This window comes from Amblyraja radiata, chromosome 38 (genome assembly GCF_010909765.2).
Source record: "Amblyraja radiata isolate CabotCenter1 chromosome 38, sAmbRad1.1.pri, whole genome shotgun sequence".
NCBI classification, from domain to species: domain Eukaryota; kingdom Metazoa; phylum Chordata; class Chondrichthyes; order Rajiformes; family Rajidae; genus Amblyraja; species Amblyraja radiata.
This window is the reverse complement of record NC_045993.1, coordinates 114,377-135,124: the sequence shown is the minus strand read 5'-3', so window position 1 is coordinate 135,124 and position 20,748 is coordinate 114,377. Positions and strand designations below refer to the sequence as shown.

Below are 20,748 nucleotides of genomic sequence, written 5' to 3'. Positions count from 1 at the left end.
AAGTCTACTCCACCATTCAATCATGGCTAATCTATATCTCCCTCCTAACCCCATTCTTCTGCCTTCTCCCCATAACCTCTGACACCCGTACTAATCAAAGTACTCATCCGTACGTAATATTAAAGACTATTAATCTCTCATAGCATTGCTTATGATATTTCAGAGGAGATATTGAGATAACTGCCGAATTATACCATGGAATCCTTTCAACACATCTAATTTGCTCATTGATACCTCAGGAAATGCATGACATGATTTCCCTTTCATAAATGTATGTTGACTCTGGCATAATATTCTGGCATCTTGCCATGTCTAACATGGGCTAACTGGTGTGTTTTTTTCATTTTCTTTCTCCCTTACATTAGTGAGTTTAACATTGTGACTTCTAGGTTCTGGAACCATTCCAGAATCTGTGCAATTAGGGAGGATGACAATCAGTTCAACCACAATTTCCATAGCTGCTACTCAAAAAAAACTTGAGATGCAGGTCATTGCATCATTTGATGTTTAACAGCTTTCAATGCCACTAATTTCTCCAATAATATTATTTTACTGATCCTACTTTTTTTTAGTTACTCAAATTCTCTCGACCTATAGTTCTCCACTTCTTGTGGGTGGATTTTTGAGTTTTCTGTGAAGATAGATAGAAAGTATTTGTTTAATTTCTGTCTTTCATTATTTCACCCAAATAATTTCCCTGTCGCAATTTCCCTGACTCTCTACCAATGCCTTAATCTACATTTTATGATGCCTCAGAAAACAACCAACATAATCAAAGATTTATGTAAGAAGGAACTGCAGATGCCGGTTTAAACCGAAGATAGACACAAAAAGCTGGAGTAACTGAGTGGGACATGCAGCATCTCTGGAGAAACGGAATGGGTGATCTTTCGGGTCGAGACCCTTCGTCTGAAGAAGCGTCTCGACCCGAAACGTCACCCATTCCTTCTCTCCAAAGATGCTGACTGTCCCGCTGAGTTACTCCAGCTTTTTATGTCTATACTCATAGATTTGACCCATCCTGGTCATTACTCATTCTCCCAGCTCCCGGATGAAGGCCGTCATGGTGGCACAGCGGTAGAGTTGCTGCCTTACAGCAAAATGCAGCGCCAGAGACGGTTCGATCTCGACTACGGGTGATGTCTTTATGGAGTTTGTACGTTCTCCCCGTGATCTGCGTGGGTTTCCTCCGAGATCTTCGGTTTCCTCCCACACTCCAAAGACCTACAGGTTTGTAGGTTAATTGGCTTGATGAAAAAAATGTAAAATTGTCCAAGTTGGTGATATGCAGAGTACTGTCCTGCCGACTCAATTCAGAGAGTTCAGAAGGAAGGTACAGAACTGTATGTTAGGCTTCTAAACGGTCCCCAATAAGTTAGGGTACTATCCAATTCATCTGTACCTCATTGCTGTACTCAAAGTTGTACTTTGTCTATGGAACATGCACAGCAGTGCTAAGAACTATATTCTGGACTTTGCATCTTCCCCTTTGCTCTACCTATTGTACTTGGGTTTGACGAGTATTTATCTATTGTATTGTCTGCTCTGATTGATAGCATTCAAAACAAATGTTGGCATTGTTCTTCGGTGCACGTGACAATAATATACCTGACCCATGCGTTGTGAGTGCTGGTTCAGAAAGTGAAAGTTTGACTCTTTGAAAAGTCTGTTTGAAGTCACTGAGTCTATAACCAAACTCAGTAAATACACTAATACCTTAGAGTTGCCTTAAGGCATGGCTTCAATGCTTTGTTTGAAATATAATTTTACTGTTGCATCTTTAATTTTGTATGAAATGTAACCTTCATGTTGTTGAACAGAAATCATTATGCATTAATCAGTATACTTTTTTAAAAGAGTCACACTAAAATCTGCTTCTCTCTTGTAGGGCTTATTTGCTGCCCTGTTTGCAGACAACAATGTTACATAAGGGATATCATAGAAAACTACTTCCTAAGGGATACTGGTGAATTGGACCCTGGCTCGAACAAGAAGGTTAGCCAGGTAGTATTTCATTGGCTTGTTGCCGTAGGCTTTTAAACGCACAACTTCTATTCTGTGATTCTAACACCTGTTAAGAATAATAGTTGTTCTGGGTGATGCAGGCTTAAATCAACCCAATCATGGATCTCTGCATGACAGGCACAGTGATGATCACGAGCTTCTTCACTCCTGTGTCGTTATCTACAACCCCACTCCTGATAGTTCCAATCTGAAATGGGTTTTGATTAAAGGAAAGTTTTACTCCACGTCTGACCACATGATACCTCTGACAGTGGAAAAGTGTCCTAACCCTGAAGGGGCTGTCCCACTGCGGCGACCTAATCCGCGAGTTCAGAAGAGTTTGCCCTCGATTCAAACTCGCAGCATGGTCGACACGTGGTCCTAGGAGGTCTTATGAGGTCACTGGAACTCTCCATGCTCGAGGGAAGTTCCCGCATACTTGCGGCCTCAGCTAGATCGCGGAAAATTTTCAGTATGGCATGGTTCTTTTTAACTCGTAGTGCAGTGGAGTGGGGTCGCTATTTAGTTACAGGCAGTCGAGGGCAGCTGTAGGCAATCTCCTTAGCTGACTGGGCATTTTGATTGGCTCTGGAGTTTCCAGGACCAAGGAAAACCGACCGGTAGGTAAAATGCCCGCTAAACTTTATTATACTTCTTAAACGTGTCTCCACTCCTTCTCCACTCCTTCTCCCCCCCCTCCCCACTTCTCCCTCTCCCCCTCCCCCCTTCTCCTCCTCCCCCCCTTCTCCTCCTCCCCCCTGCGCACTCTAAAGGACTTATCATACACTGTGCAGCCGTCTTTTACCTTCCTCTTCATCGAGGGTCTGAATGTCAGACAGCACTCCCCCGTTTTCCCTGGCCCCCGTCTTTGCGATGTGTGTATGTGTGCGGTCGGTCGATCCAGCTCGCGGTTTCAACACGGACGGTCGATCGAGCTCGAGGTTTTCCAGGCGAGTGCCCTCGAGCTTGAAGGTCGAAGACACTCTTCTTAACTCGCGGATTAGGTCGCCGCAGTGGGACAGCCCCTTAACCCTCTTTAACTTAACTCCTGTGTATCAATAGCTTTGTATATAAATCATATATGAAAAGTAACATGTGCAAAAAAAAGAGCAAAGAACTGGGCTGATATCATCCCTCAGTATAGATTCTACATTGTCTATTACTGATGCTGGGGTAAATCAACTTAAGCATCAGACTCATCGCTATAAATAATTATTTCATTGCCCAAGCTTGCATTGTACCCATTGTTTCATTTTCTCCTCCACTTGTCATTGTATGTTCTCTTTCCTCAAATACCTTGTCTGTTCTACTTCAAAAGCCAGCGACAATTTAGGAGCATGGCTTATGTCCTTTCTGAAAAATGACCATCGTGGCTTTCGCACTGTGGGGCCTGTTACAATACATATGTTTACATCATAACCTTTGTGCAATATTGCATAGGAGGTGGATTTTAAGGCCTTTTTCCTCTTCCTCAGTTAAGTACCATTTAATTATTCCTCCCTTTGCATTTCTCCCCTTCCACCCACATTCCTTCCTCTCACTTTGCAATTTGCAACTCTTTTAGCTTTATATCTCACATTTTGTCTTATCACTGGCCTTTGTCCTGCAGTATGCCTATAAGTCAAGATCTATTTACTCCCCAAATTTTGTGGGAAGCAGACTTCCTTCTGCTGCTTGGTTCCTCATCATTGATGGGGAAAGTCTCAACATTTCCTGACATGATTCATCACAGAGGGGGTGCTAGCTTTTTTCATAGCCTCAGTTTTTGGTGATATGTGAAAGTGAAAGTACGGTTGTGCACTCAAATTATTTAATAACTAAATATAGTTTATTGAAGATCATGTCATAATAGGCCTTTCCTTATGAAATGGGCTGCATTGGCCCTTCAGTGTATGCTTGCTATTGGAACATTCCAATCCGTTTACTCCATCTCCCTGTAATCGAGAGTAAACATTTCAGGTCGGAGACTCTCTGTCAGAACTGGTCTCTGAAAGTGACAACAGAAGTAGAGTGGTAATAAGGAGTACGATATACTGGTCTTTATTGGTCGGGGCATTGAGTATAATAGTCATGAAGTTATGCTGCAGCTTCATCAGACATTGGTTAGGCCACATTTGGAGTAATATGTTGATGTCGCAGCTTCAACACCGAGGAATCTTGTCCTCTGGTTATGTCTGTGTGGAGTTTGCAATTTCTCCCTGTATACATGTGATTTTCCCCTGAGGAAACCAGGGGAAAATCACATCCCACATGACGAGCTCATATTGTGAGCAAGCTTTAAAATATTAGGTTTTACAAATTCTGCAACAGATCCAAAAGTTGATTAATCAGCAAATGAATTCCTTGTGTGGAGGAGGCGCAAGTGGTGAAATAAAGGGGTTTCCCTGTAGTGTTGAGCCAGGGACTGATCATCTTTGTCCCTTTGTCCTGCAGGTATGTACCTGTTGTGAAGACAATGCTGTGTCCTCCAGTTTTTGTGTCGAGTGTGCTGAGTGGTTGTGTGATGCCTGTGTAGAGGCTCACCAGAGAGTGAAATTCACAAAGGACCACACTCTGAGTAAGAAGAATCCAGGGTTCACAGGTAGAATCTTTCAATACTTTTCCGTGTATGTGTGTTTTCACCGCACACCCATGTGACTCAAATAATGTGACTTTGATGTGATAAAGGGCGTTTTCCACTCTCTATTGATAAAATAAAGGGTCCCACTCTTGTTGACAATATTTCTACTGATAGTTCTCATGAACCTCAGTAAGTTGCAATTTTCTTCTATTAACATGGAATGAGAGCCATTTCAATGTGCAACTGAAATCTGCTGGAGGAACTCAGCTGAGCAATATATGTGGATGGAAATGGACAATTAAGATCGAGGGTTGAGAGCTTTATTTGCACAGTTGGGGGGGGGGGGGGGGGAGAAAGGTAACCAGTGATAAGAGATTAGGCGGGTGTATGAGGCAAAAGCCAGTAAGTGATGGGTGGATCCAGGTGTGGAGGGGGCTATTGGCAGATGGAATCAGATTCACTCCATGAGGTCAGGCTCTTTGTACATTCAGGCCTCGTGGTCGGGTCAATCTTGCACAAATCCACATTTTCAACAGACTGTATTTCTCTACCCATATTTCCATCTGCTATATATTCTGCTGAATTATTTCACAAACTTCCTCGCTGTCCTCATCTCTGCCAATTTTTGGATCGTCTGCAGAGTTAATAATAGTGCACCTTCATTTTTGTACAAATCATGACAACAACAGAGTTCCCTCCGCTAATCATTGTCGAACACCACTGGTCACCTCTATCCTACGTCTTCTATGGCTAAGCTAGTTTTGAATCCAATCTACCAAGTGTCCACCTGCCATAATTTTCTGGGTCAGCTGATCAAGAGGGACCTTGTCAAATGCCTTATTAAAGTTCGTCGACAATATCCACTGCCTTACCCTCATTAATAATTTTCATCATAACCTCAAAAAACGCACTTGTTTGTAAAACAGGTCCTACCTTGCAGACTAGTATGCTGACTATCTCTAATAAGTCTGTTGCTCTAGATGTGAGTAGATGCTATCCCTAGAAATCTGATGCAAGATTTGCCAGCCTATAATTTCATGGTTGCCTGCCCTTCGTAAACAGAGGAACTACACTGGTTGTGTTGCAGCCCTCTGGGACGCAATGTCTGGCTAAAAAGGATACAAGCACCTTTGACAATCTACTGTCTTGCCTGTTGCAATAACATGGGATAGATCCCATTGGGGCCTGTGAACTTCTCCACCTTAATGCTCTTCAAGAGACCCAATGCTACCGCTACCTTAATATGAACATACCTTGGAATATCGGCCTACCCCTCCCTGATATTTATATTTTTCATGTCCCTTCATATCCCATCATTTTCTGCATTTCCTGTGCCTAACTAAAAGCCTTGTAAACACCACAATTGTACATACTTTCCAGAGAAAGCAATCTAAGTTTGTCTAATCTTTCCTTCTAGCCAATACTCTCTAGTGCAGGCAATATCCTGGTGTACCTCATCTGCATCTGCTCTAAAGCCTCAACACCCTTCCTTAGTATGTTAACCAGAACTGCACACAATACTCCAAATGCGGTCTAACCAAAGTTTTATAAAGTAAACACATCACAACTTTTCAACTTTTATACTCAATGCCCTGACCTATAAAGGCAAGCATACCATATGTGGTCTTTACCACTTTTTCCACTTGCATTGATACTTTCAGAGAGCTGTGGCATGTCTAGATTACAAGGTTCAACGTAAAAACAAAGATTCAATCAGGGGATGTATTCTCTGCAAATTAGAAGCTAAGTGGTGATTTGGCTTGAAGAGGAACTACTAAGGTGGATAGAGGGAAACTACCTTTGCTAATTGAGAAAGGTAAGTCAAGGGCTCAGTCTGATGTTCGAGCTGGACCTTTAGAATTCATGTTTGAAAACAGCCTGTAAGCAAAATGTGGTGGAAGTTTGGAACTTTCTTCCAAAAGGTATGGTAAAATCTCAATCTGTGCAAACCAAATGGCTGGAGTTTTTGCAGTCATCTTGAGAATAGATTGTCAGAGATGGAGAAACTGAGAGAAAAGGGATAATGTCTTTACTGGAGATAGGTGGGAAGAGATGTAGTTGTGGTCGCTGTGGGAGTCGGTGGGTTTGTAAGTGAAGGTTTGTCTCCTGATATGGAAACAGAGATCTAGAAAAAGGAGAAAAGTGGCAGAAATAGTCCAAGTGAACTTGAGGGGTGGAGTTAGTATCAAAGGCGATTAAATTGATGAGTTCTGTCTGACTGCAGGAGGCTGAAGCTTGCTTTTATATGTAGAGCTGTGCACTTTTAATGAGCGCTAGAATTATTTTGCCGTGTTCTGATTCTGATCTTTCATCCTTCCAGTAGATGGAAGGACAAACTGCGAGCGACCGATCTTCTGCTCCATTCACAGGCAGGAGACCCTGAAACTGTTCTGTGAGACGTGCGACACATTAACCTGCCGGGACTGCCAGTTGCTCACCCACAAAGATCATCGGTAAAACCTGTTCTAGTTAACATTCTTCTCCTTTTGCCTCTTATGCTTGTTATGCAGCTCTTATAGGCTGCGTGGACATATTGCAAACAAGGTTTCATCTTCATATTTGAGATACTTGCTCAGTTTAGACTTTAACATGTATATGAGGGATCAAAATTAATTTGTGATAAAAGGCCTCTTTGGATGTCAGGTCAGATCTTGATCAGGACACCTGAGGTTTAGCCATTAAACAGCAGCTTGGCAAGGTCAAATAGAGTCCAGTATCTGAGCCAGATCTTGCCTAGCCTCTGCAGCTGCACACTACCCAGTCATCTTTGAGTTTCTGTACTAGGTTGGACTGCATGGGATGATTTGAGGCAGATTGTAGAGTAGTGGATTTCGGGCGGAATGTATGATGCTTTTTAATTTGCTGTAGTCTAATATTTTCTGTTTTCAATTAATTCAATTCATTTGCAATTAGTAAATGATTTGTGTCAATTTTAATACTTCTAAATTTCTGCTGAAGGCATTTTAAAAACAATTAAAGTTCCCTTTGATTTTTTAACCAGTAAAGCTGTGGAGAGTACGGGTGAGGGTTGTTACAGCTTTGCTTGCTGCAAAATGTTTTTAGCAGCAGGATCCCTGACCTGCTGTGCGAAGAGCATCTGGGATGGTTTGGTTAGCAGATTAGGCCATGCAAATCCAGATTGTGTGCATGGGTCTGAGGGGACTGGGTCAGCTGTGTTTGCAAAGGTAATGAGATGTTTGATGTTTTGGGTTGAGATCCCAATGCAGCGTTTCTGCCCAAAGCATCAACCTCTGTCGTTCCATAGATGCTGCTTGACCAGCTGAGATTTCCTTTACTCCAGAGTCCAGCATTTGCAGTCGCTTGTCTCTGTCTAGTTGTGTTTGACAGTAATAATTATCTGTATTTTCCCATGATTATTGAATAGGTATCATGCTCTGCAAACACTTGTTTCAATGGTGGGCAAATTTGGATTTCCTAGTCACTTACGACCTCCATAGACTTCAAGATGTTTCTTACGAAACTTGTGCTTCCAGGTTTCCTGACTGCATAGCAGTAATTCATCCCTGTTGCCTCCCTAGTCATGAACTTATATCCAGGCTTTGGAGCATTACAATAAAGCCATTCTGCCATGCTCAATAAAACATTCTTGTTGATCTTTTTTGGTTCAAAATAGTCTGTGTTAGAATAGGTTGTATTTAGAATTAAAGTCTAATCTGTTGATACTCTTCTACAACTCCTTGGTAATCCTGATCCCTATCTATCAATATCACTGTTATGTTCATCATTATTTTTATTTATTTTTGATTTTGAAAAAATTAATAAAAAGATTTTAAAAGAAAGAAAATCAAAAAAAAAAAAAAAAAGGGCATAAATTGGTCATCAAAACTAAGAAACTGAACCAATCCTCAATTTGGCAACACACTGTCTCCTGTTTACCTTTCGTACGGACCAAGTCGCTAACTTCATTCCTTCGTGTTAACTTCGGGAAGCTCTGCAACGCCCGTTACGGAGACATTTTACTTACTAAAAAATCAGGCCAAATCAAACGTTCTGACAAATCATCATCCACCGATAGCTCAAATCCATAAGGTAATGTACCGTTTAGATCACATTGGTGAAAATGTTTGGCTTTCGCTAATAATGTAACGTTTGTTTTCTGGCACACCAAATCTTTTAGTGTCCACCGCAACGTACGTTTGTGTTTATGATGTGTAACGCGCGTTGCGGTGTCCACTCGGATGGATGCAGTATTCTATTACATGATCAGGTGAATGAAGTGGAACCAGTGTTTGCAATTTTATTGTTCCGGAAACTTGCCATCAATATGCTATCTTTTCTTATATTTTTATTGATACTTTGTTAGTCATGAACCCAATATAGTGCTTGTCAACGTTTTTTGAAGGAATTTGAAATTTGACCCTGTATGTCACAATTTTGTGTGCAGTATTGTAAAAAGACACATATAGTGAACTATAAACCCTAGTATAGTATTCATTGGGTTAAATCTTGTAACTGCATGAGATGTAAGACCTGTACCTACACCACCTCTCTCACTTGTGTTGAGAGAAATCAATAGTCCATCCAGGTGAGACCTTGGGTGTTCTTCATACAAAAGCGATATAGCTGTGGACATGATAATTTCTAAATTTCCAATTGCCTTTCACCTGTTACTTCCTAGTTAACTTCTGTCAGTTTATGCTAATTCAGCTAAAGTTAATTATTTGATAAATCATTTACCAAATTTGACATCTAATACACTTAATTCTGTGCTTGGCTTGAAATAAACTTACTTTTGAAGTTTTTTAAAACACTCCTCTGAAATGCCTTGGAATGATTTGCCATACTGAGCCATCTTATTGTTCATGACAGTTCTGAGCAATGGCAACAATTGTATTCACCGCTCCCAATAGCGCTTATTGAAGGGAACATTTTTTGTACTGTTGTCGACTTGAATAAAAACACAGGGTCAACAAATCCATTTCAAATGTGTGGGAAGGAACTGCAGATGCTGGTTTACACCGAAGATAGACACCCATTCTATCCAGAGATGCTGCCTGTCCTGCTGAGTTACTCCAGCATTTTGTGTCTATCCATTTCAATGAAATTTGTCCTTCACTAAATAACTACAATGTAAATGACTGCACATTCTTAGATTCTGTTCCAAGGAATAAAAAGAAAAATTGTATGTGTTGAACACTTTATTACATTACAGATATCAATTTCTCGAGGAAGCTATTAAGAACCAGAAGATGACGTTGGAAAACCTGGTGAAGAAGCTGACGGAGAAAAAAACTCAGCTGCAAGTGACCACCAAGCAAGTTCGTACTAGGTACGTATCCTCACTTCCTCTGGAGTTGTGTACTGTTGCACTTAAGTTAAATAACTCCATCAAAGAAGCTGTCAGTCCTGGTTATAACTGCAGTCAAGTGTTCTATCCTGAGTGGGTGAAAGCTCACCCCCTTTGTTGAAAATATAACAAAATTCTAAACTAAAGTGATCAGGCAGCTCCTCGGGCTCTGCAGATAGCTAGGAGTTGCAATTTGTTCTGTCTCATGAGACAGGATGGAAATGTAAAAGAGAACTGCGGTTTCTTGATAGCTTTCCAGTGTGCCTCTGCCAGAGAGTACAGATACAAATGAGGCTGTGACAGATTGTCCTTGTGACAAAAGCACCTGAATAACCTGTTTGCATTTGAGCTCCAGACTCAAACCTGCACGTTGAAATATGCGGTGCAGAATTCTGAGACTGAATGGTGGGGCAGCTTGCAGACTACCTCACTGCACCAGATTACATTATGATCTTCTGAGCTGTCTTTGTGAAGTTCTGTTAATGGAGTGGATTCCCTGGAGTACTCTGGTTTCCTCGTAAAATCCAACATGTGTGATTGGCCACTGTAAATTGCCCCCAGTTTGCAGGTGAGTGGTAGAATTTGGGAGTGGGGTGGGGTGGGGGGGGGGGGGGGAGTTAATGTGAATGTGAGGGTAATGTGGGAGTTTGATGGACCATGTGAACTTGTTGGGCCGATGGGCCTGTTTCCATGCTGTATCGCTCTGACTAAATGTTTTGTCTAATTTCTCAATATACTGGGCGGCATTGGGCAGCATGGTGGCGTAACGGTTTACTGCCTTACAGCGCCAGAGACCCGGGTTGGATCCTGACTATGGGTGCTTGTCTGTATGGAGTTTGTACGTTCTCCCCGTGACCTGCGTGGGTTTTCTCTGAGATCTTCGGTTTCCTCCCACATTCCAAAGACGTACAGGTTTGTAGGTAAATTGGCTTGGTATAAATGTTAAATTGTCCCTAGTGTGTGTAGGGTGGTGTTAATGTGCAAGGATGGCTGGTCGGTGTGGATTTGGTGGGCCGATGGGCCTGTTTCTGCACTGAATCTCTAAACTAAACTAACTTATTGTATGTAAAAATCACCCAGGAGTTGATTAAATAAGGTTTGTAGTTTCTTTGGGCTGATTGAAATTTCCAACATGGATTTAATACTAGATAATACTTTTTACTCAGAACTGCTGTAGCTTTGGGAGCAACAGCAGCAGGAGATTAGCAAGAGATACGACTGATTGGCTCTAGCCCAAGTGGGAGGAGAGAAGTGAATCAGAGGGGTGAAAACAGTTAAAGTAGAGGCCAAGGACAGGCAGACTTTACTCAGAACTGCTGTAGATTTGGGAGCAACAGCAGCAGGAGTTTAGCAAGAGATACGACTGATTGGCTCTAGCCCAAGTGGGAGGAGAGAAGTGAGTCAGTGCCGGGAAAACTGAGGAATTTGGTTTGTAAATTGGTAAATCAGGCAATTTATCAGTCAATTTAAGCAAGACGGCTCTTAGCGAGCGGCAGTGAGTGAGCGGCCTTGTGAGGGAGTGCATTCGTAATAAGGTGGATGAGTTGAATGTGAGTAAAGTGTGAGTATTTGGCTCGAGAGTCTTCGGCGAGGAGGCTGAGGAGAGGAGACCACGCAATACGCTTGAGAGGTAGAGACGAAAGAAGGAGATGTCAGGCAAGCTGATTCAGTGCGATGCTTGCAGTATGTGGGAGGTCAAGGACACCGCTGGTGCCTCTGGCTGCTACAAATGCGAGAAGTGCATCCAGGTAGAGCTCCTGAAGGGCCGTGTTGGGGAACTGGAGAAGCAAGTGGATGACCTCCGGTTCGTCCGAGAAACGGAGTCGTTCCTCGACAAGTCCTACAGTACGATTGTTACACCTAAGGTACTGGAAGAGAGAAGGTGGGAGACAGTGAGAAAGGGAGGGAAGCATGGAATGCCAACGTCCCCGGGTGTTGTACCTCTTGTGAACAGGTTCACCCACTTAGAAGCTGTCGGGACAGAAGACGTGTTTACACTGAGCGGCGGACTGGCTTGCGATGCGAATAGGGTTGTTGAGCCAGTACCAAAAAGGCCTAAGGCAGGCAACGCCATTGTAGTGGGAGACTCCATTGTGAGAGGTACGGACAGGGGTTTCTGCGGCAACAGACGGGATGCGAGGATGGTGTGCTGCCTTCCTGGTGCCAGGATCCAGGATGTCACGGACAGAGTGCAGAAAATCCTCAAGGGCGAAGGTGAACATCCGGAAGTGGTGGTGGAAGTGTGTCGGCACAAACGATGTCGGAAAGAAGGGGATGAATATTCTGCAGCGTGACTTTAGAGAGCTCGGAAAAATGCTGAACAGCAGGACCTCCGGGGTTGTTATCTCCGGTTTGCTTCCTGTTCCTCGTGCTGGCGAGAGCAGGAACAGGGAGATACGGGACCTGAACGTGTGGCTGAGGAACTGGTGCACGGGGCAGTGATTTAGATTCTTAGATCACTGGGATCTGTTTTGGGGTAAGGGGGTACTGTACAAAAGGGACGGATTGCATCTTAACAGTTGTGGGACCAGCAATCTGGCAGGCAGGTTTGCCACTGCTACACGGGTGGTTTTAAACTGAATAAGGGGGGTGGGGTGTCGAATGGGATAGTGGAGGATGGAGTTAAAGGGAAAGGGTTTCTTAAATGTGTGAGCGTAGAGACAGAGGGGTGTAAAATGAGGGTAGAAGCAATAGGTAGCAAGGTGAAAAGTAAAAGTGGCAGGCAGACAAAACCAGGGCAAAAATCAAAAAGGGCCACTTTTCAACAAATTGTATAAGGGGTAAGAGTGTTGTAAAAACAAGCCTGAAGACTTTGTGTTTCAATGCAAGGAGCGTTCGTAATATTCGGTGGATGAGTTGAATGTGCAGATAGCTATTAATGACTATGATATAGTTGGGATCACGGAGACATGGCTCCAGGGTGACCAAGGCTGGGAGCTGAACATCCAGGGATATTCAATATTCAGGAGGGATAGAAAGAAAGGAAAAGGAGGTGGGGTAGCGTTGCTGGTTAGAGAAGAGATTAACGCAATGGAAAGGAAGGACATTAGTTTGGAGGATGTGGAATCGGTATGGGTAGAGCTGCGAAACACTAAGGGGCAGAAAACGCTGGTGGGTGTTGTGTACAGGCCACCTAACAATAGTAGTGAAGTTGGAGATGGTATCAAACAGGACATTAGAAATACGTGCGACAAAGGCAGATGGCACAATGGGCTAAGTGTTCGGCTGGCGACCGGAAGGTAGCCGGTTCGAATCCCGCTTAGAGTGCATACTGTCGTTGTGTCCTTGGGCAAGACACTTCACCCACCTTTGCCTGTGTGTGAATGTGTGTGAGTGATTGGTGGTGGTCGGAGGGGCCGTAGGCGCAGAATGGCAGCCACGCTTCCATCAGTCTGCCCCAGGGCAGCTGTGGCTACAGAAGTAGCTTACCACCACCGAGTGTGACTGAGGAGCGAATGAATAATGCGATGTAAAGCGCCTTGAGTATTAGAAAGGCGCTATATAAATCCCATCCATTATTATTATTATTATTATTATTAAAGGCAAAACCGTTATAATGGGTGACTTCAATCTACATATAGATTGGGTGAATCAAATTGGCAGGGGTGCTGAGGAAGAGGATTTCTTGGAATGTATGCGGGATAGTTATCTAAATCAACATGTAGAGGAACCAACGAGAGAGCAGGCTATTTTAGACTGGGTATTGAGTAATGAGGAAGGGTTAGTTAGCAGTCTTGTTGTACGTGCCCCCTTGGGCAAGAGTGAACATAATAGAGTCTGAAGAAGGGTTTCGGCCCGAAACGTCGCCTATTTCCTTCGCTCCATAGATGCTGCTGCACCCGCTGAGTTTCCCCAGCAATTTTGTGTACCAGTGACCATAATATGGTTGAGTTCTTCATTAGGATGGAGAGTGACATTGTTAATTCAGAAACAATGGTTCTGAACTTAAAGAAAGGTAACTTTGAGGGTATGAGACGTGAATTGGCCAGGATTGACTGGCAATTAATTCTAAAAGGGTTGACGGTGGATATGCAATGGAAGACATTTAAAGACTGCATGGATGAACTACAAAAATTGTTCATCCCAGTTTGGCAAAATAATAAATCAGGGAAGGTAGTACATCCGTGGATAACAAGGGAAATCAGGGATAGTATCAAAGCGAAGGATGATGCGTACAAATTAGCCAGAAAAACCAGCATACCGGAGGACTGGGAGAAATTCAGAGACCAGCAGAGGAGGACAAAGGGCTTAATTAGGAAAGGAAAAATAGATTATGAAAGAAAACTGGCAGGGAACATAAAAACTGACTGCAAAAGATTTTATAGATATGTGAAAAGAAAGAGATTAGTTAAAACAAATGTAGGTCCCTTGCAGTCAGAAACAGGTGAGTTGATCATGGGGAACAAGGATATGGCGGACCAATTGAATAACTACTTTGGTTCCGTCTTCACTAAGGAAGACATAAATAATCTGCCGGAAATAGCAGGGGACCGCGGGTCAAAGGAGTTGGAGGAATTGAGTGAAATCCAGGTTAGCCGGGAAGTGGTGTTGGGTAAATTGAATGGATTAAAGGCCGATAAATCCCCAGGGCCAGATAGGCTGCATCCCAGAGTACTTAAGGAAGTAGCTCCAGAAATAGTGGATGCATTAGTAATAATCTTTCAAAACTCTTTAGATTCTGGAGTAGTTCCTGAGGATTGGCGGGTAGCAAACGTAACCCCACTTTTTAAGAAGGGAGGGAGAGAGAAAACGGGGAATTACAGACCAGTTAGTCTAACATCGGTAGTGGGGAAACTGCTAGAGTCAGTTATTAAAGATGGGATAGCAGCACATTTGGAAAGTGGTGAAATCATTGGACAAAGTCAGCATGGATTTACAAAAGGTAAATCATGTCTGACGAATCTTATAGAATTTTTCGAGGATGTAACTAGTAGCGTGGATAGGGGAGAACCAGTGGATGTGGTGTATCTGGACTTCCAGAAGGCTTTCGACAAGGTCCCACATAAGATATTAGTATACAAACGTAAAGCACACGGCATTGGGGGTTCAGTATTGATGTGGATAGAGAACTGGCTGGCAAACAGGAAGCAAAGAGTAGGAGTAAACGGGTCCTTTTCACAATGGCAGGCAGTGACTAGTGGGGTACTGCAAGGCTCAGTGCTGGGACCCCAGCTATTTACAATATATATTAATGATCTGGATGAGGGAATTGAAGGCAATATCTCCAAGTTTGCGGATGACACTAAGCTGGGGGACAGTGTTAGCTGTGAGGAGGATGCTAGGAGACTGCAAGGTGACTTGGATAGGCTGGGTGAGTGGGCAAATGTTTGGCAGATGCAGTATAATGTGGATAAATGTGAGGTTATCCATTTTGGTGGCAAAAACAGGAAAGCAGACTATTATCTAAATGGTGGCCGACTAGGAAAAGGGGAGATGCAGCGAGACCTGGGTGTCATGGTACACTAGTCATTGAAAGTAGGCATGCAGGTGCAGCAGGCAGTGAAGAAAGCGAATGGTATGTTAGCTTTCATAGCAAAAGGATTTGAGTATAGGAGCAGGGAGGTTCTACTGCAGTTATACAGGGTCTTGGTGAGACCACACCTGGAGTATTGCGTACAGTTTTGGTCTCCAAATCTGAGGAAGGACATTATTGCCATAGAGGGAGTGCAGAGAAGGTTCACCAGACTGATTCCTGGGATGTCAGGACTGTCTTATGAAGAAAGACTGGATAGACTTGGTTTATACTCTATAGAATTTAGGAGATTGAGAGGGGATCTTATAGAAACTTATAAAATTCTTAAGGGGTTGGACAGGCTAGATGCAGGAAGATTGCTCCCGATGTTGGGGAAGTCCAGGACAAGGGGTCACAGCTTAAGGATAAGGGGGAAATCCTTTAAAACCGAGATGAGAAGAACTTTTTTCACACAGAGAGTGGTGAATCTCTGGAACTCTCTGCCACAGAGGGTAGTCGAGGCCAGTTCATTGGCTATATTTAAGAGGGAGTTAGATGTGGCCCTTGTGGCTAAGGGGATCAGAGGGTATGGAGAGAAGGCAGGTACGGGATACTGAGTTGGATGATCAGCCATGATCATATTGAATGGCGGTGCAGGCTCGAAGGGCCGAATGGCCTACTCCTACTCCTGCACCTAATTTCTATGTTTCTATAAGAGACAAAATGCTATAGTAACTCAGCGGGACAGGCAGCATCTCTGGAGAGAAGGAATGGGTGACATTTCCAGTCAAAACTAAGAAGGGTCCTTCTCTCCAGAGATGCTGCCTATCCCGCTGAGTTACTCCAGCATTTTGTGTCTATCTTCGGTTTAAACCAGCATCTGCAGTTCCTTCCTACACATGAATTTAATACAGTTACTGCAAGACTTTAAAATCAATTGTAAGGTAACCAGTTTAATCAAATATGCTGTGTTGAGTTTGTAAAGTGTTCAAGGTGGGGAAAAAACTTTACCATATGATTGTATAAACTTGCATCTTGCAATGGGTTAATTACTGAGAAACCACCATATATGCGGGGCTGGTAGGAGGAGGAAGTGGCTTTTTTTTGGTGCAGTTGTGTTCTCATTATATTTGGATCAAAGTTATGATTTCATCCATCAGGTTAAGAGATGTTCAGGATATGCAGAAGAAGGTCCAGGTGGAGATCAAGATGGCAATCCTGCAGATCATGAGAGAGCTAAATAAACGGGGCAAGACACTCATCCAGAGAGTGGAGGTAATCACATTTATATTGGGTGGCATATGAGTAATTTATTTGCATAAATTCTGCAATATAAAAACCAGCACAAGAAATGGTGAGCATGAAACGTCACACCAAACACAAAGGAAGGTAGGATTAGCAAGAGAAGCCAAGTGGTGCAAGGCTGAAGGATAAAGTGATTTTATAGGAGGTATATAAAATCATGAGGGGCAAGGGATAAAGTGAATGGTCACAATCTTTTTCCCCATAGATCAATCACCACCAATCACTCACACACATAGATTTACAGTGGCCATAGATTTAACTTGAGAGGGGAAATATTTATAAGGGACCTGAGCAGCATCTTTTTCACATAGAGGGTGGTTGGTATGTAGAGTGATCTCCCAGATGAAGCTGTGGAGGCTGGTACAATAACAATATTTATGAGTCATTTGTAAGGATGGAAAGGTTTAGAGGGATATGGGCAAATGGAATTAGCTTAGATAGCCATCTAGGTTGGGCTGAGTGGTCTATTTTCTGCAGTATAACTATGACTGATGAATGATTTTTGCAAGGTTTATATATTTTGTTTTGATGCCCAACAGAGGTTGGCGGAGGAGCAACAGCTGAAACTGGAGCAACAACATCTTTCCATGTCCAAACTGTACCGGCAGATGGACCATGTCTTAAAGTTTGCTTCGTGGGCCGTCAGTACGGATAACAGCACAGCACTGCTGCTTTGCAAAAAACTGGTATTGTAGCTCTCAATCTGCAATTCTGATTAATGAGTTTCCCATCCTAGTCTAATTGCTCAGTTGCTGCAACTAGAAAATGTGTTTATAAGCATGGAAGGTAAAGCTGATTCAGAATTAGACAATTCAGGCTGAGTACATATTGAAATGCTGCCCTGTTTAGATTATGTTTAGAATGCTGAAGAGACTGGCTGCATTCATTATGATCAAGATTTCATTTTAGGAAATGAGGCAACTTAACTGTTATTATCTTGTACAGAATTGTACCTGCCATGTGTATCTTACTTGCTAAATAAGTAAATAAACCTGATTAGTTAATTCTGAATCTGATCCCAGCATGGGGATTCTGGCTGTTTGAGAGGTTCAGTTTAACGGACCTGATCTGAACACCACATTAAAGTTCCTTCAAATTGCATAACTGCTGGCTGTGTATGGTTTGTGCACAACAAACTTAGTCAGGCTCAGCAGATAGAGGGATTAATCTTTTGCGTCCTGTGCATTCACTATATTATCTTGTAACTCTTGAAATTCCTCGTATGTTGCAACACATACTTGGCGAATAAAACATGATTCTGATTGTACAGAATTATTATCTTGTACTAAGCTTCCTGCTTAGAGAATCTTTACTTTTACAGATCTTCTACCAGTTACAAAGAGGATTGCAATCAAAGGTTAACACAGAGGAGTTGAAGAATGACATTATTACATTTCTCTGGGACTCTGCCTTTTGGACTAAGAATGCAGCTAATTTTGGTGAGTACTTCAAACCTTGTTTCTGTTTCCAAAACTACTACTGAAATGTGTAACCTTCATGTTGGACCATTTTGCCCAGCCTTCCCTAACTTGTATTTATCTAACACCAGACTGCCAGTATTCTAACTGGCTGAAAGTCCCCTATATCATCACCCTTGTACTCACTGATCTGTGTGTGCTTTGTCATTTAACAACCCCTTGATTTTTGAAGTTCTCATTCCTGTTTTTATAGCCATTCGTCATCCTGCCCATCCCAATCTTGTGTAGCTTCCTCCAGTCCAACAACCTTCCAATTTTGGCCTCTTGCATGTCTTCTTCCCCCCCCTCCCTGGGCTGTGAATTTCAAGCTGTGAATTTCACACAAGCTGTGAATTTCTTTTCCTAGGCTTATGGCACTACGTCTATGTCTTAGATCAAATGTTTCTAGTGCAAGTAACGCAATGTGCAAAGGAGATTCATCAGGGTGTCGCCTGGATTGGAGAATTTTACTGATGAGGAGATATTTGATAGTTTGGTCTTGTTTTCCCTGGGCTGAGGGAGACTGAGGGGTAACTGGTGGAGGTATCTAAAATCTTGAAAAGCATAGATAGGGTAGATAATCATGGTAGAGGCATAAGGAGGGGTTTTATGGGGGTTGGTGGGAAAGGTTTTTTCTACGTGGTTGATATTGGGAATGCACTGTCGGAGCTGGTGTTGGAATCAGATACAATCACAATGAGATGGTATGGAAAGATAGTCCTAATGCCTGCAAATGTGATGAGAGTAGTTGTGCAGAATGGGCGGCATTGATATGGTGGGCCAAAAGCCTATTTCTGTGTTGTACAAATCTTGTTCTGTTAAGTGCTTTTTCAATCAATGTGCGTTTATATTGTTTGGAATTGTGATATTGTAGTGTAGGTACTGTCTTAAAATACATTTTCACAGCCTGTTTATTTCCCAACAGGCAATGTTATGATTGAAGTTCCCTCAACGTTGTCAGCACATATTTCAGTACAACATCCGTCGATGTCTGTCCATTGCCCCCTGCCCATCGCACAGCATCAACCTGCCCCCCAACATCAGTCCAGTCACTGCCCCCAGCCTGTGGCCCAGCACCAATCAGCTCCCCAGCACCAACCTGCCCCCCATCACCAACCTGCCCCCCACCACCAACCTGCCCCCCACCACCAACCTGCCCCCCAGCACCAACCTGCTCCCCAACACCAATCTGCACCCCACCACCAACCTGCCCCCCAGCACCAATCTGCACCCCACCACCAACCTGCCCCCCACCACCAACCTGCCCCCCACCACCAACCTGCCCCCCACCACCAATCTGCTCCCCAACACCAATCTGCACCCCACCACCAATCTGCACCCCACCACCAATCTGCCCCTCAGTATCAGTCAAGCCACTGCCCCCAGCCTGTGGCCCAACATCAATCTGCCTCCCAACACCAATCTGCCCCCCAACACCAATCATCCCCCCACCACCAATCTGCTCCCCAGTATCAGTCAAGCCAATGCCCCCAGCCTGTGGCCCAACACCAATCTGCTCCCCAGTATCAGTCGAGCCACTGCTCCCAGACCCTGGCCCAACACCAGTCCAACAATCGAATGATTGCACAGCAAGGAAACTCCTGGCAAAATCACGTACCTATGCAGCCCCCCCATCGCCTTCCACCACCCAATTACCAGCAGACAGCTCTCCCACCTCCACGCCAGCCACCTCCACCGCAGAGCACGCAGCAGGCCATCATCCGTCAGCCTCACACGGCTGCATCTTGGCCACCTGTGAACAGCCTCTCGCGGATGCAGCAAGCAGTGCAGCTGGTGAAGCCAACAAGCACAATGACCAGTGCTAATGGGAGGTATCTTCAGCAGATGCAGGTGCAGGTGGTTCAACAAGGGAGCATCTTGCCAATGCAGCAGCAGCAGCAACAGCAACAGCAGCAGCAGCAGCTCATGGGTCAGGTGCTCTTACTGCCACAAATGAATGGAATACAAGTAAGTTTGTCAAGTCATTTCAATTATTGCTTTTCTCATATATCCTTGTGCCAAAGTGAAGCTCGTGTTATTAACCATTTAAAGGGATATGATTGGTATGTGTCGTGGTTTTATATGCATCGTTAATGCAATGGTTGCATACTTAAAAACACTTACTGTGCAGCTTGTTTGAGGCAACCTAAGAAGGGCAGCAAAATCCATCTCCCCAGACAAGATAATTTTACTTTTGCAAATCTTTTGTTAGGTTCTTTGATAATTGTCATCTCTTAATCCGAATGGATCCAGGTTCAATCCTGAACTGCTGTACATATTCTTCATCCCATTTGACTTTCCTCTGGATGTTTCCAATTCCCAAAGAAGTGTAAGTTGGTAGGTTAAAACTTGTCCAAGATTGACAGTTTTTGCCAGAGGGCATAGCTTGAAGATGAGAGGAGCAAAGTTTAAAGGAGATGTGAGGGGCAACTATTTTACAGAAGGTACTGAGTGCCTGGAACGCGTTGCTGGGGTGGTGATTGAGGTGGATATGATAGTGCCATTTAAGAGACGTGGATAGGCATAATATACGGAGGGGTAGAGATTATGTGCAGACAGATCAGTGTTGGTTTTGGCATGTTTAGCATGGACATTGTGGGCCGAAGGGCCTGTTCCTGTGCTGTACTGATGTTCTGATGATACTATGTTCTATGACTTGAAA

The 20,748-nt window shown here is 43.5% G+C and overlaps 1 protein-coding gene across 9 annotated transcripts in view; it reads left to right on the top strand.

Moving 5' to 3' along the window:
- The window catches only part of trim28 (tripartite motif containing 28), a 45,257-nt gene that overhangs the window by 5,943 nt on the left and 18,566 nt on the right, over nt 1–20,748 (top strand). For 5 of the 9 annotated variants that reach the window (XM_033013402.1, XM_033013397.1, XM_033013399.1 and 2 more), the window contains exons 2-9: nt 1,889–2,004; nt 4,438–4,585; nt 6,885–7,017; nt 9,738–9,854; nt 16,485–16,599; nt 17,169–17,315; nt 17,951–18,068; nt 19,012–20,054. In XM_033013402.1, the coding sequence (XP_032869293.1) occupies nt 1,889–2,004; nt 4,438–4,585; nt 6,885–7,017; nt 9,738–9,854; nt 16,485–16,599; nt 17,169–17,315; nt 17,951–18,068; nt 19,012–20,054 (1,937 nt within the window). The remainder of the gene's footprint in view (nt 1–1,888; nt 2,005–4,437; nt 4,586–6,884; nt 7,018–9,737; nt 9,855–16,484; nt 16,600–17,168; nt 17,316–17,950; nt 18,069–19,011; nt 20,055–20,748) is intronic. The other 4 variants (XM_033013398.1, XM_033013395.1, XM_033013396.1 and 1 more) reach the window with 3 other exon arrangements.